At 42.7% G+C, this 13,300-nt stretch overlaps 1 protein-coding gene across 1 annotated transcript; it reads left to right on the top strand.

Moving 5' to 3' along the window:
* Window positions 1–1,233: 1,233 nt before the first annotated feature.
* LOC150068313 (olfactory receptor 7E24-like) lies at window positions 1,234–6,561 on the top strand. The gene is made up of 2 exons (XM_090320197.1): window positions 1,234–2,171; window positions 6,396–6,561. Exons 1-2 carry the CDS (start codon window positions 1,318–1,320, stop codon window positions 6,559–6,561), a joined length of 1,020 nt encoding a protein of 339 aa, XP_090176323.1. The 5' UTR covers window positions 1,234–1,317.
* The last annotated feature ends 6,739 nt before the right edge of the window (window positions 6,562–13,300 follow it).

The following is a 13,300-nucleotide window of genomic DNA, read 5'->3' as shown; positions in this document are numbered from 1 at the left end:
CTTGGCTGGATGTCTGCATTCAGAAGCATCTTAGTGAATTTGTTTTTAATTGCATACATAATATACAGAGGTATAGATACATACATGACTATATGTGTGTATATGCACATAGATATACATGCATATTTCTGTTGTGTGTGCTTGGGATCTGGGTGATGTCCTGTCATGTTTTCTCTCAGGCTGGTGCTATACCACTTGACCTACACCACCAAAACTGTTTTTTGCAGGTTCATTAGAGATAAGAGTCTCATGTTGGCTTCCCATTGCAATCCTCAGATCACAACCTCCTGAGTAGCTAGGATTATCATCGTGAGTCGCTGGTGCCCAGGTCCAGTTCAGAGATCTTCACTTCAAATGTCTTTACTGACACTGCAGTGGCCACGTTGGAGCAGAGGCAACGCTTCTTCCATTAGAGCCTCAGTTCTGCTCATCACAGTGGAGACATTGATGGAAAACCCTTTGCCATGTCTATAGCATTTATCTCATGGAAATGCCCTTTTAGTTGTTCTCATTGGGCCTTATCCATGATGAGCACATATTTCTAATTAACTACATTTCCAAACCCAAGAAGTGTGTGTGTGTGTGTGTGTGTGTGTGTGTGTGTGTGTGTGCTTCTTTTGACAAGACCTTACCATTTAGCCCAGGCTGGCCTTAGACTTGTGTTCCTCCTGCTTCTGCTTCTAAAGTGCTGGGATGATAAACTGTAGGTACTTCACCTCATGCCCAGTGAATGCATCTCCTTTTGTAGGTAGGCATTACAGGAAAACCATGTAGTGATCCCATTACCAGGGCGCGCGCGCGCACACACACACACACACACACACACACACACACACACACACACAGAAGAGGTAATAGGCACACTGTTTTCATTCTAAACTGTCCATTTAATCTCAGTATTGAATAATGCCAGTTCAGTTCAAATATTGTAATATTGAAAGGATATTGCATTCCCTTTTTAAAGTGACTTAAGATCTGTTTTATACTTAAATTGCCTTCATATATCTGATGTATGATTATAAGAAGGAGAGCAGGAAAATCATTAATGATTTTCATGTAAACTGGTTTTGCCCCAATTAAGAAAAAGATAGGAATACTAAGTGTAAATTATTCGCATGTCACTATTCCCATTCAAACCATGAAAAGCCAGGGGTATTTTATTTCTTTTTGTATTTCAGTGTATTTTATTGGTTTTTCTTTTCAAGTGTTTGGAGACATACTCACACAAAAAATATAACCACTGCCACAGAATTCTTCCTCCTCGGGCTCTCAGAGGATCCTGAACTCCAGCCTGTCCTCTTGGAGCTCTTCCTGTCCATGTACCTGTTCAAAGTGCTTAGAAATCTGCTCATCATCCTGGCCATTACCTCTGACCCCCACCTCCACATCCCCATGTACTTCTTCCTCTCCAATCTGTCCTTGATTGACATCGGCTTCACCTCCACCACCGTCCTGAAGTTGCTGATGAACCACCAGAGTCACAGCAGAGCCATCTCCTATGGGGGCTGCCTCACCCAGATGTCTTTTTTCATCACTTTTGCATGTACAGATTCTATGCTTCTGACCGCAATGGCCTATGACCGCTTTGTGGCCATCTGTCATCCCCTGCATTATTCATGCATCATGAACCCTCGTCTCTGTGTCTCCTTACTTTGGGTGTCTTTCACACTTGGTCTTTTGGAATCCCTGCTACACAATCTGATTGTCTTACAGCTTACCTGCTTCAGGACTGTGGACATTGCTAATTTCTTCTGCTACCCTTCCCAGCTGCGTCACCTGGCCTGTACCGACACTTTCAGCAATGAGATAGTCATGTGTGTTATTGGCATCCTGCTTAGAGTTCTCCCTGCCTCAGGCATTCTCTTCTCCTACTGTCAAATTCTGTCCTCCATTTTGAAAATCCCATCCGCAGCGGGGAACTACAAAGCCTTCTCCACCTGTGGTTCTCACCTGTCTGGCATGAGCTTGTTTTATGGCACAGGACTGGGGGAGTACTTTGGTTCAGCTCTGTCAACGTCCCCCAGAAACCATGTGGTGGCCTCAGTGATGTATGCTATGGTCATTCCCCTGCTGAACCCATTCATCTACAGCCTGAGGAACAGGGACATTCGCAGAGCCCTGGAGAGATTCCACACCTGGGCATTCCCCGTGTTTGCTCCTACAGATTCCAGGTAGGAAAGTAATTGGAAAAGTTAGAAAACCAACACCTATTTTTCTAGTGATGCTCACTTTGCATCCCTGAATTTTCACCTTTCATCTTTGGATCTTTCCTCATCCTTAGTTAGAGAAGGATCTTGGTTGGCAATGTTGGAGAGGGAGATTTGAACAATTTTCTAATAGGTATAAACTTGTAGGCTGAGAGTGGTGGACAATTTGTGCAAGCAGATAGAAATGACCATTACCAAAGGGAAAAAAGAATCAATTTGAATAATGACACCAAACTGTGTATGTACATGACAAATATTTTCTGATGTCTATTTTATTTCTTTTGCCACAAAGAATGGAAAGCAAAAGCTGATCAAATGTCAAGAAAAGGAGGGATTGGATAAAATGTATTTTATCCTTAAACTTCTTCTGGAGTGGAAGAGCTCAATGGATGCTGATGATGGAGGTTTTTGCTATTCCTTTGTGTCACATGGGCTAATTTGGGTAATTAGACTGTCAATGCATTTGGAGTCCAAGTCATTAAGGAAAAAAATTACCTTTTGGGCAGGGACTTTGGCTTAGTGTTAGAGGGAATGCCCGGCATGCACCAACACCTGGGTTTGATTCCTCAATACCACATACGTTAAAATAAGAAAAAGCCAGAAGTGGTGCTGTGGCATGTGTGGCAGAGCTCTAACCTTGAGGAAGCCTAAGGACAGTGCTCAGGCCCTGAATTCAAGATGCAGAACTGGCACACAAAAATAGAAAAGGAATAATTGACTTTTCTTTCCCATTCTTTCTTATTTTTTGTTTGTTGTTTTTAGCAGTCCTTAAAATCTGGCTCTGGGTGCTGTCCCTGAGCTTTTACTCAAGACAAATCACTCGGGCTTGAGCCACAGCCTCCCTTTTGGACTTTTCTGAGTAGTTTCTTGAAAATAAAAGTCTCACATGACTTTCCTGCCTCGGAGGGATTCAAGCCACAATCCTCAGATTTCAATTTTCTGAGTAGCTAGTGTTCCAGGATGGAACCGCAGATGCCTGTGTCCCTCCAGCCCTTTAGTCTGATTCTTCCAGTATAGCCTGATTCTTCCAGTATAACCTGATTCCTCCAGTCTGTATGAACCATACTGTGTTCTCTTTCTGTCTGGGGTGTGTGAATTAGGAAGCTCCTATATGACATTGCTTTCTCCATCGCCAGTATCCATATTAAGCCTCCCTGGAGCCAAAGGCTATTGATTCATGTTGAATGGAGAAAGAAATAGGAGCTGAATGCACTGATTGTGATCCAGTAGAGACAAAGCATAATCCTGAAGAACAGGGGGGAGAACTAGTTATTGGCAAAAGTGGTTCTTCATGAGGAAAACCAGTTTAATAGTTTCTGTTGTAAGCTGGAAGAATACCAGCATGCAACACTTAAGCTGTGAAAATCGTGATTACGTTGGACACAGGTGGCTGCAGCCTGGGCAGCACAGTCCAAAGACTCTAATCTCCAACCAACCCCACAAAGTCAGAAATGAAGCTGTAGGCTCAACTGGTAGAGTGCCAGCCTTGAGCAAAGTACCTCATGCACAGTGCCAGGCCCTAAACTCAAGCTCCACTACGGGTACAACAACAAAAACCATGATTTGTTGTCCATGGTCACCACAGAGTGTCATTCTGTACTCTCCTTGTCTTTTGTATTCCTTTGTGAAATCATAGACAATAGCATCTATCGTGGCCTAAAATGGTTACATACATTCTTTCTATGAACTCCAGTGGGAGGAGGATGTGGTTTGTAAGGATGCATATGGGGAAGAAAGTCACCACAATATCCTGGATGAGCCAGGAGGAGTTCTGCAATGCAAGGATATGAGTTATGTATTGCATGTAATTTCTGTCACATGATCTACATATGATGTTTCCGGAGTATATGTTTGAAGTTACTTGTAGCATTATTGCTGTTGTTGCCATTACTTGTCAGAAATTAACATTAGAATGAATAAACATGCCAATTATTCAATATGAATTATTTTTTTTGCAAGTCCTGGGCTTGAGCTCAGGGCCTGAGCACTGTCCTTGGACTTTCTCAAGGCAAGAGCTCTACCACTTGAGCCTCAGCACCACTTCTGGCTTTTTTCCATGTATGTGGTACCGAGGAATCAAACCCGGGTCTTCATGCATGCTAGGCAAGCACTTTAACAACTAGGCCAAACTCCCAGTCTCAATATGAATTATTAAACTTAAAAATCAATAAAATATCTAGTATTAAAATAAAGTAAATGATCTTGTGAAATTAACTACAGATCATTGGGTAGAGAAGAATGAAGAGATAGGTGGGCAATTAGGATAGAAGTTGTTATTGGTCACAATTCATCATACTTGTAACCTAGGATGCCGAATTGAAACCTCTTTGTACAACCATATGATGATGATGATGTCGATGATGATGATGAAACCCCTTTGCATTGCTCCCTAAAGATACTTTTTTTGAATGGGAATGTAAAAATAAGCAGTCCCTATCAATTATGTCTATTATGTCAAACACATCTCTTAGGACAATCATTTTAAGATTGTGGACCAAACTATTTTAACATGTATATGGAGGAAAATTAATATTTATCTCCCATATATACCAAAATGCTCAGTGGTGGACTTTGTGGAAATGACTTTTAGCCTGTAACGTTAAACTTGCAGTACATACACAATATGCCTATATTTCTACCTCAGCTCTCAAACTGCTTGATAGAAATGGGAGAAATGAAGTATGTAGTTACTATTGGAGTTTATATTTTAAAGAAAGCATTCTATCATCATACAAATGGTGACGTTATTGCAGATGGTGCAAGCGCACAGAGTAATGTGAAACTAAAATGTTCCCAGGCCCATATAGAAGTCTGTCTAAAATTTGAACCAGTACTAGGGCTTGAACTCAGGGTCTGGGCATGGTCCCTTAATGTTTTCACTCAAAGTTAGCACTTTTCTCTTTCAACTACAGATTTCCTTGTAGCTTTAAATAGGGTCGCCTTATTTTACCTGGAGATTCACATTCAGATTCACACACCCATGCTTCTTTTTTTAATTGTTCATGGGGCTTGAACTTGAGGCCTGGGCAATGACTCTCAGCATTTTCTAAGGACTAGCCATCTACCAATTTGAGCCACAGCAACACTTCCAGTGTTCTGCTGGTTAATTTCGGGTAAGAGACTCAGGGGCTTTCCTTCCCATGCTGGTATTGAATCTTGATCTTCAGATCTCACCCTCTTAAGTAGCTAGGAGTACAGGCATAAGCCACCAGCGTGAACTAACCTGAGCTTTGTAAGATGGGATTTGAGTAAATGCTGCCACTACATTAGTTTATTGGTTGGGAACTGATTGGCTAGACTTCAATCCTCTCAATCTCTATTCCACAGTAACAAAGATTATATGTGGGAACCACGAGGCCAAGACTGAGGTATTGTGTGGGGGGGGGGCTTAAACTCAGGGCCTGAACATGGTCCTTGGGCTTTTTCAAGGCCAGATCTCTACCACGTGAGCCACAGAACCACTTCTGGGATTTTTTCTATATGTATGATACTGAAGAATTGAGCCCAGGTCTTTGTGCAGGCTAGGCAATCACTCTACCACTAGGCCAAACTCCCAGCCCCAAGGACTGAGTTTTGACAAGTAATATATTTAGTTTAAAGTTAGATGCTAGTGGCTCTTGTTTGTAATTCATGCTAATTGCTTTAGGACTTTGAATGATGGCCAGACCTTAAGATGACAAGCTAGGGGCAAGAGGTGCCTGTGGCTCACTCCTGTAATCCTAGCCATTCAGGAGGGTGAGATCTGAGGATTAGGGTTCAAAGACAGCTCAAGTATGTGAATCTGTGATACTTTCATCCCCAAAGTATCATGAAATGGCCAGAAATGGAGCTGTGACTCAAGTTATAATGTCCATCCAGCCATGAGCATTAAGTTCAAGAAAAGTACTCAGGTTCTTGTTCAAGGCCAAGAGTGTGCACATGCACACACACACACACACACACACACTCACACACACACACACACACACACACACACACACACACAGGTTGGAGAATCCTACTGCCTAGTGTCCCAGAGTGGTGCTAATGTGGGTATCAAGGCTAAGTGGAAATGGTTTCCACTGAAGTCCCTTCCCTTGGCTGGAGTAGTGATGTTGATTTGGGGTTTTCTCTCTGAAAAACGTTGTTCTCACTTGGGCCCCAAAATACACCTTTTTCTGGCTGCTTCCCAGAATCATTCCCCTGCAGATATAGCATGTCCTTGTATTCACTGCAGCCATTGGCAATGCAGACAGAGCCTGCTAGAGGACCAGGCCTGGGCCTTCTCCTCTCTGGAGGTCCTGCCCTTGGGTATCTTCTCCACACAGTCATAGAGGCCATTGTCAAAAGCTGCAGGAAAGTACTGACACCGTAGTGCAGGCCTGGAGCATGGCCCTGATGGGCCGTCAGATCTGGAGATCTCCAAGCCGCCCTGGAGGGAGGAGTAGTAAGTGGTAGAGGGCTAATTTCCCCACAAAACACTAAGGAACAATGCCCAGGCTCAGAGCGGAAACCCCAAGCACAAGAGGAAGCAAAAGAGGAAGCAAGGGAGGGAAGGAGGGAGGGAGGGAAGAAGGGAAGGAAGGAAGAAGGAGTGAGGGAAAGAGGGAAGGAGAGAGGCAAGGAGGCAGGGAAGGGAAAAACATCTGCACTACTATTGCGTAGAGAATTATTCAATTGAATAATGAAACAACATGGGCCATTTGGAAAATCAGGCAAAAATGAGCTCCTTGAGCAGATTGGGATGAGAAGAAAGAGAAATACAAAACACAGACTAATAGTGATTCTCACTCCTAACCAGACATGGACCAGTGTGTGAGCTGTGTACAAAATCAGTTTACTAACACTGAGGGAAAGAGCTCTGTGTTGAAAGCAAAGAGTTTCTTGTTTCTTAAGACTGCATGGAAATAGCTCTGCTCTGCCTGGTTTTCCACTGCTCTGCAGTCACCTCTGCTGGTCTTGGGGTATTTGTTAAGCACCAAGGCAGTAACCAGGATCTCAGCTACATCCAGCTGATCTCCCACATCTACTGCTTCCTCTGCTCCTTGCAGGTCCTCAGCCACCCCCACACAGCCACCTGCATCCTCCAGCAGTCCATACTGGCATTGCTCTTCTCCAAGGCTATCTGCATTGTCCTGGCCTAGACCATCAATATGGTCCTGGCCTTGAAGGCCACTTGTCCAGGGAGAAGGATGTGGTGGCTGCCGGTGTCTGGGGCTCCTAACCTCATCATCCCCATCTGCACCCTTGTCTGTGTGGCCTCTGGCTGGGAAGCTCTCCTCCCTTTGTGGACATAAATGCACACTCTGAACATGGCCACATCATCATCCTGTGCAACAAGGGCTCCCTCACTGCCTTCTACTGTGTCCTGGGATACCTGGGCTCCCTGGCCCTGGTCAGCTTCATGGTAGCTTCTCTGGCCAGGAACCTGCCTGACACCTTCCATGAGGCCAAGTTCCTGACCTTCAGCATGCTGGTGTTCTGCAGTGTGTGGCTCACTTTCCTGCCTGTCTACCACAGTGCCAAGGGAAGGTGATGGTAGTTGTGGAAGTCTTCTCCATTTAGCTTCCAGTGCAAGGATCCTGAGTGCATCTTTACCCCCAAGTGCTACATCATCTTAATAAGACCTGATAGGAATGTGCTGTAGAGGTTCAGAGCAAGATAGAAATCTGAAAGAAATGAATGTTAACATGACTACAAATATTGTTTAGATGAATCAGAGATTCTGAGGCCAATCTTTACTATTTTAGAAGTCAAATCTTAGTTTAACTTGAGGAATTTTTCAAACAAACAAGTTATTCTTATTCACTTTGTTGGTTATATGCATCAATAAATTTTCTGCCCTGTTATACAGCTTATGTATACATTTTCCTAACAAGAGTTATACACACACACAACACACACACACACACACACACACAAGTGGAACTGTGGTACAAGTGGTAGAGTGCTAGCCTTGAGCAAAAAGCACAAGGACTTTTTCTTGACCCTTAGTTCAAGTCCTAGGAATGGTGCAAATAAATAACAATAACCAAAAAAGCATCCACCTCACTTTTATTAACCAAATGCTAGAAGCTCACACCTTTAATCAGAGATATACAGAGTACTGGGATGTCTAGATCTGGCCAGACTGTGGCTAGAAAAGCTCTTGACCTCATCTATAAAATAGCTATTTTAAAAAATAGATGGAACACCATTTGGTTAGCAATCAGAAAGCCCTGTTCAAACCTCAGTATTATGAAAACCAAAAAAATAAAATAAAATAAAAGAAGACAGGAATATATAAAGAAAATTTATATAATAAAAAAGATACATCTCAACAACCATAAAATTCAGTTTGTAGACTGACCTTCTAGACACTCATCATGTTTACAAACTAAAATTTCATACATTAAAAAAATGAGCTCCTCCTTCATAAATGCCTATTAACTTGGCTCCAATTTTCTTCCAGTGCTACTTTTCAAGAACTGTACAGATGAGGAGAAGGAAGTTGGTGCCAAGACAATAGGGACGCTGCCTAGCTCTCTGTCACAAAAAGAGAGAACCAGGGAGTTCCACGAGCCAATTATCATAAGAAATCCACAACAACAAACTCAAAAAGCAACAGAGAAGGACTCAAACTGGAAAAGAAATCCAGATAAAGCTTACATCCAACTTTCTCAAAGAATTTGGATCGTGAGGACCCCTCCCCCACCCCTCCCTGCAAGCTCCAAGACACAAAAAGCGGCGGCAGAGGGCACCTGGCCAGGCAGCCTGACCACTGCAGAAATCAGCACAGGACTGGGCCAGAGAGCAGCGGAAACAGCGGAACCCAGACACGGAACACAGGCAGCAGAGGAGACCAGAGGGGAGTGAAAGACTCCCCACCACCGTGGAACAACCATAGATGGAATGGAGAGGCATGAGTAGCACAGCGCGTCCCCAAGCACATAGGGAAAGCAGAGCGGTGCCAAGCAATAGAATTTAACTCAGACCGTTCCACCCCACCCTAGAAAGACTGGCAGGAGCAGGGAGGCAAGGAATTTACAATCCTGTCCCTTCCCTCAACATCCCCCTCCCTCAGGCCATTGACCGAAAAATGAAAGGTGGCTACCTAACACCCAGCACCCCACCAAGGGAAGCGGAGCTTTCCCAACTCTGACCCACCCAACAGGCTCAACTCCCAACCCTCTGACTGGAGACTGACAGGTGGGCGGACCTAAGACTCAGCACCCCACCAGGGGAGGCAGAGCTCTCCCAGCTCCCACCTGCCCACCAGGCTCCTCTCCCAGGCCACTGGATCGGGAGAGGGGAGGACGCTGGGACAACAGCGGGTAGGGTGTGCGGGAAATTAAGAGCCAGCATCTGCCTCCCCTCAGTTCTTGAGCGGGGCATCCTCCAGCTGGGATTCCTGAGCATGACAGCACCCAGGGACCCCCAACAATCACAGACTCTGACAAAGCAATGGAAACACAGCAGGGATCTGAAGAGCCAACCAGCAGCCAAGCTCCCCTTCTGAGAATCAGAAAGGTGAGGCTCTGCCCTTGGAGCCCACATCCTCAGCTGGGCACCGCCCCTGGGAAGAGAGTGGTCTACTGCTGGTCCTGCTGAGAGCCCCTGGAAACTCTCAAACCCCACACCCTTGGCTGGGAGCCACCCCTGGAAGCAACACAGGAAAACGTCTGCCCAGCGCACTCAGACTAGCTCACAGTTGTCCACTGTGAGGCCACCGGTTGGGCTAAGACCTAGCCGAGCAGCAACACATAAGTTTTATTCTAATACTTTCCAAACTTTGTACTCAAATACACTACCTACTTACCAACTTAGGTCAGTTATCCTTACGCTATATCTTTTCTACATTACTATAATATTCTTACACTTCTATGTTAATCCTCTTATACCTCCACTGACCTCTCTCATTCAATTTTTCTATCTCTGGTCCTCTGTTCGTCTTTCAACCCTTATAATGCATGGATCTACACTTCATGGCTGTTGAGCAACACTGTATATCTAGGTGTTTAATTATTCTCTAGGCTCAGAGAGATTTAAAGACAATAGAGATTGGATTGAGAGGCTTATTTTTTTGGGTATAAGTCGCTTATCAGTGGTTGTATTAGACTGATCTGTAAGTGCACAAAAAGAAGGGGTGATAACACCAATCAAAAATTGTGAAAATCTAGTGAATGCCAGTTACAGAGATCTAGGTTGATTATATCTGAAAAACTATAATCGTGTTTAGTATTAATCTTCCTCCCATTTTCAAATGGTCAGAACAAGAAACGCAAGAAAAATGTCAAATGAAGAAACAACATCCCCCACCCAATGTAAGCAGACAATGGAACAGTCACTGGCAAACCTAGAGGAGAGTCTTCCAAGTGCTATACAAATGCAATTGATAAACATCATTAATAAAAAAATGTGAAAATAAATAGAAAGAGATAAGGGAGAAAGCCATAGCTAAACAAGACGAAACCATAAACAAGGTGATAAGTGAAAGAGAAGAAGCCACAAAGGATTCCACAATAAAGGTTTTTCAAAGAAAGATGGATGAATTCAAAGAATCCACAAATAAAAAGGTGATCCAACTCCAGCAAATGTCCAAAGAGAATAAAGATACTGAGCTAACCACTCAAATAGAAATCAAGGAGCTAAAGAAATCCATACATGATCTAAAAGAAGAGATGCAAGGCATCAAAAATGAGCAATTAGAAGCAAAGGAGATGAAAAATAAAGTAGATAGCTTGGATAGCAGGTTAGACAATGCAGAGGAGAGAATTTCCGGGGATTAAGATAATTTAGTTATTATAGAGAAAGAACAGAAAATGAGTCAATCCAAATCTAGGAAATATGTGAGAGTGCTTCAGGAGGTCCAAGATACAATTAGGAAGCCGAATTTAAGGTTAATTGGTATTGAGGAGGGTCTGGTATTGGAAATATACTTCAGGGAATCATCTCAGAGAATTTCCCAAACATCTAGATGGGCAGGCCCATCAATATACATAAGCTTTTAGAACCCCAAACACACCTGACCAGAAAAGAACATCCCACCGCCATATCGTAACCCGAACTGGATCAATAGAAAGCAAAGAAAGGATCCTAAAGGCAGCCAGGGGAAAGCGATCAGTAACCTATAAAGGCAAACCAATAAGAATAACCCCAGATTTCTCAGCAGAGACCATACAAGCAAGAAGTGACTGGAAGCCTATATGTCATGCCCATAAGTTAAATAACTACCAACCAAGGATACTATACCCAGCTAAGCTCTCATTCATAACTGAGGGAACAATAAAAACATTCCATTCTAACGAAAAGCTGCAACAATATGTCACAACAAAACCAATACTACAGAGAACTCTCAAAGATGTTCTATACATAGAAAACCAAAATAAATGCAATATAGGGAAAGAAATGGCACCTAAACAGCATACCATCTGAGGACCACAAGAACTGTCAAGGCAAGGGCCCTAATAAAAGCTTTTAAAAATGGTAGGAACTAATAAATATCTCTCAATCTAACTCTCAATATCAATGGACTTAACTCTCCAATTAAATGGCATAGGCTGTCTAGTTGGATCAAAAAGCAAGAGCCATCGTTCTGCTGTCTTCAAAAGACAGCAGTGAGAGGTTGGAATAAACTCTATCAAGCTAACGGCCCCCATAAACAGGCTGGAGTTGCCATCCCCATATCAGATAAAATAGACTTCAAACTAAAATTAGTAAGAAAAGACAAAGAAGGTTACTACATACTACTAAATAGATCTTTCCTTCAAGAAGACATAACGATCCTAAGTATTTACACACCCAATCCCGGAGCTCTGTACATCGTCAGGCTAACATTTCTTACACTAAATCCGTACATAGATCGAAACACAGTGATTGTTGGTGACTTTAACACACCACTCTCACCTACGGACAGATCAACAAGGCAAAAACTGAACAGAGAAACCTTAGAACTGAACAACTATATAGACCAACTAGATCTAACAGACATCTACAGAATATTCCACCCAGCAACAACACAATATACGTTTTTCTCAGCAGCACATGAACATTTTCCAAAATAGACCACATCTTAGTCCATAAAATAAACCTGGACAGATTCAGAAACACTGAAATTATTCCCTGCACGCTCTCAGACCACACAGGCATCAAATTGGAACTGAACACACATCTCCACCAATGAAAACCCTGTAACTCATGGAGACTGAACAACACATTGTTGAATCACCAATGGGTCATCGAAGAGATCAGAACAGAAATCCAACAGTTTATGACACTTAACAGTGAGGAGCAAACAAACTACCAACTCCTTTGGGACACAGCAAAGGCAGTACTCAGAGGAAAATTTATAGCGCTGACTGCCTACAACAACAAGTTGGAAAAATTGCAAACCAACAAGTTAATGTCTCACCTTAAGCTCCTGGAAAAAGAGCAACAAACCAAACCTAATCCCAGTAGAAGAAAGCAAATTATTGAAATCAAAGCATAATTAAATGATTTGGAATTCAAAAATACTATAGAAACAATCAACAAAACAAGGAGTTGGTTCTTTGAAAGAATTAACACAATTGACAAACCCTTAGCGAATCTTACCAAAAAAAGAAGACAGAATATCGAAATAAACAAAATCGCAGACGAAAATGGTAATATCATGAAATTACCAAGATCCAGAATATCATGAGGGAATACTTCTCAAACCTTTACACCAACAAATTTGAGAATCTAGAAGAAATGGATGAATTCCTAGCCAATATTAACATACCCACCCTGAACCAAGAAGAATTAACCCAACTCAACAGGCCTATTTCAAGCTCCGAAATAGAAATGGCAATTAGAGAACTTCCACCTAAGAAAAGCCCAGGACCAGATGGATTCACAGCTGAATTCTATAAGGTCTTCAAAGCAGAGCTCACACCAATACTCCCCAAGCTCTTCAACGAAATTGAAAATGAAGTTTCTTTACCAAACTCATTCTATGAAGCCAGTATAAACCTCATCCCCAAACCAGACAGAGATTCATCAAAGAAAGAGAACTATAGACCTATTTCTTTGATGAACTTCGATGCAAAACTTCTCAACAAAATACTGGCCAACAATCTACAACAACTCATCAAAAAATTATACATTATGAACAA

This window comes from Megascapheus bottae, chromosome 1, assembly GCF_031878675.1.
Source record: "Megascapheus bottae isolate mThoBot1 chromosome 1, mThoBot2.hap1, whole genome shotgun sequence".
Classification (NCBI taxonomy): domain Eukaryota; kingdom Metazoa; phylum Chordata; class Mammalia; order Rodentia; family Geomyidae; genus Megascapheus; species Megascapheus bottae.
The sequence above is the reverse complement of the archived record's forward strand: the minus strand, read 5'-3'. Positions and strand labels throughout refer to the sequence as shown.

Coding starts and splice junctions, on each gene's coding strand:
- LOC150068313 (XM_090320197.1), top strand. CDS start 1,318: ATGTACCTGTTCAAAGTGCTTAGAAATCTGCTCATCATCCTGGCCATT. Junction 2,172..6,395: donor TTTGCTCCTACAGATTCCAG/GTAGGAAAGTAA, acceptor ATTCCCCTGCAG/ATATAGCATGTCCTTGTATT.